The 1,994-nt window shown below is 69.9% G+C and overlaps 2 protein-coding genes across 2 annotated transcripts in view; one reads left to right on the forward strand and one right to left on the reverse strand.

The window, feature by feature from the left end:
• Positions 1-1,240, forward strand: part of LOC101633701 — an 11,324-nt gene extending 10,084 nt beyond the window's left edge. Inside the window, exon 13 of the mRNA XM_012722855.1 lies at positions 972-1,240. Within this exon, the coding sequence (XP_012578309.1) occupies positions 972-1,196 (225 nt within the window). The 3' untranslated portion in view covers positions 1,197-1,240. The remainder of the gene's footprint in view (positions 1-971) is intronic.
• A 117-nt stretch (positions 1,241-1,357) lies between these two features.
• The window catches only part of IL17C (interleukin 17C), a 22,177-nt gene continuing 21,540 nt past the window's right edge, over positions 1,358-1,994 (reverse strand). Inside the window, 1 exon segment of the mRNA XM_012722856.1 lies at positions 1,358-1,376. Coding sequence (XP_012578310.1) covers positions 1,358-1,376 — 19 coding nt within the window.

The following is a 1,994-nucleotide window of genomic DNA, read 5'->3' on the forward strand; positions in this document are numbered from 1 at the left end:
GGATGGGGAGCTGAGCTTGGGGAGCACCTGGGGCACATGGGGAGCTGAGCTTGGGGAGCCCCCGGGGGGATGGGGAGCTGAGCTTGGGGAGCCCCTGGGGCGGGCAGGGAGACCCTCGGGTGGGACGGGGAGTGAGCGCGGGGAGCCCCTCATCCTGCTGCGGGGCCTGAGCCGGCGCCCCCCCCTGGCCGTGGCCCCGGGCCCACAGAGCGGAGGCGCGGGCCCCACGGCCTGCAGGCGCCGCAGACACGTGGCGGCCAGGCCGGAAGCGGAAGTGGAAGCGGAAGCGGAAGCGCCAGTCAGGGCCCGCGCCCGCGCCCCCCGCCCCGGCGTCTCACCCCAGCAGCGTCCCTCAGCCCCACATCTGTGCCCACGTTTTCAGCTGGGGTTTGGGTCTCGGGCACTTTGCCCTTCGGCGGCGGGGCGGGGGCGCTGCAGTCCGCGGGCGCCCCCGCCCCCCGCTCGCCCTCTATCCCGCAGCTCTGCCGGGGCTGATGTCCCGGCTGGGGGTGGGCCTCTGTGCGCCCCAGCTTGAGGTCACGTGTGTCTGTGGGTGCCGGGCCTGGGGTCGCAGCTCCATCCACACTGGGCACCCCACCTGGCAGCGGGGGGTGGCAGCGGCTCATCCTGTCTTCTGTTTGTGTCCTCTGACACTTTGTTTATCCACATTTTATTCTCTCTTTGCCTGCTTGATGTTGGGAGTCTGTGTCAGTTCTCCGGGCATCATGTCCCGGTACCCCAGCCCCCCAGGGAGGCTCTGGGCTGGGGAGAGCCCAGGGTGGGCCCAGTGTGATGGGTACCCTGGCCTGCTCTCCTGCTGGGGCTCTCAGAAACCCGGGGGACCCTCCCTTTTGGCGCGAGCTTGTCTTTGGGGTGAACCACCAGCCCACCTTGTCTTTCGGGGTCCCTGGCAGGGTGGGCCCTGGAGGGCGGGGTGGCTGAGCCCCGCCCAGCCTCTCCCTGTCCTGCAGGCGGCCACCCGCGGGGAGCAGTGGGCCCCCATTGAGCACAAGCCCAAGGAGCGCCCGCAGGTGGGCACGACCATCAAGCAGCCACCCAGCAACCCCCCACCCCGGCCCCCTGCCGAAGCCAGAAAGAAGCCCAGCGAGGAGGGGGATGAGGGGGCGGGAGCTGCAGGGGTCCCCACCGGCGGCCCCCAGGTCAACCCCATGCCTGTGTACGATGAGGTGGTGTGACTGCTACCGCCAGGACATGACCACAATAAACAGGATGAAAGCTGCGCTGGCTCCTGGGGGGGCGGGGCGGGCGTGGGGGGGGCGGGCGCGGGCGGGCTGCGCCCCAACCCAGCTGGCTCCAGTCCTTGACCTCCCCGGGCCTCCCACGGTGCCCCTGGGAATTACGGGACACCGTCTATTCTGTGAAATACGGTAAACGGGCTTTCTCCGGTTTGGCTCCCCCAAACCTGCTGACACCAGGCCTGAGTGAGGGGGACCCAGCCGCCCTTCCACCTTGTCACCTCTGCCCTAGCCAAGGGCAAACTTCTTGGCTTCCAGGACAGTGGGCCCTTGGGGGGGCACCCCACCTGCGCTCGTACCCCCCTCCTCTGGTCCCCAGGCTCAGACACGTGCGCCCCGGAAGGGCTGGGGTGACCTCCTGGGCATCACTTGTTGCCCCCCAGTGAGACTGAGCCCCATTCTCCTTGAGGGGCACCGCAGCGCCCCCTCCTGCTGGCAAACACCTCCCCCCTTCCTCCGGTTTGCTCTCAGCAGCTCCAGCCTCAGAGCCGGGGAGCGGGGCTGGGAAGGGCGTGTTGCGGCAGTGGCGCTCGGACTCCAGCCCTGACCCAGACAGGCCATCCCGTCCTTCCCAAGGGCGGCAGAACTCGGGCCCCCTAGACTGCACCCCCACTCACGCGTGACCTGGCCTCAGCTGGATCCAGGAGCCAGCCCCCGCCCGGCAGTCTGCCCACACTGGCCCCGGAACTGCCCCGCCCGCCATCCCTGGGGGCCATGGGTCAGGGAGTCTGCGGAGTA

The sequence above is a fragment of the Condylura cristata genome, unplaced genomic scaffold, assembly GCF_000260355.1.
Source record: "Condylura cristata isolate star-nosed mole 26May11 unplaced genomic scaffold, ConCri1.0 scaffold00009, whole genome shotgun sequence".
Classification (NCBI taxonomy): Eukaryota; Metazoa; Chordata; class Mammalia; order Eulipotyphla; family Talpidae; genus Condylura; species Condylura cristata.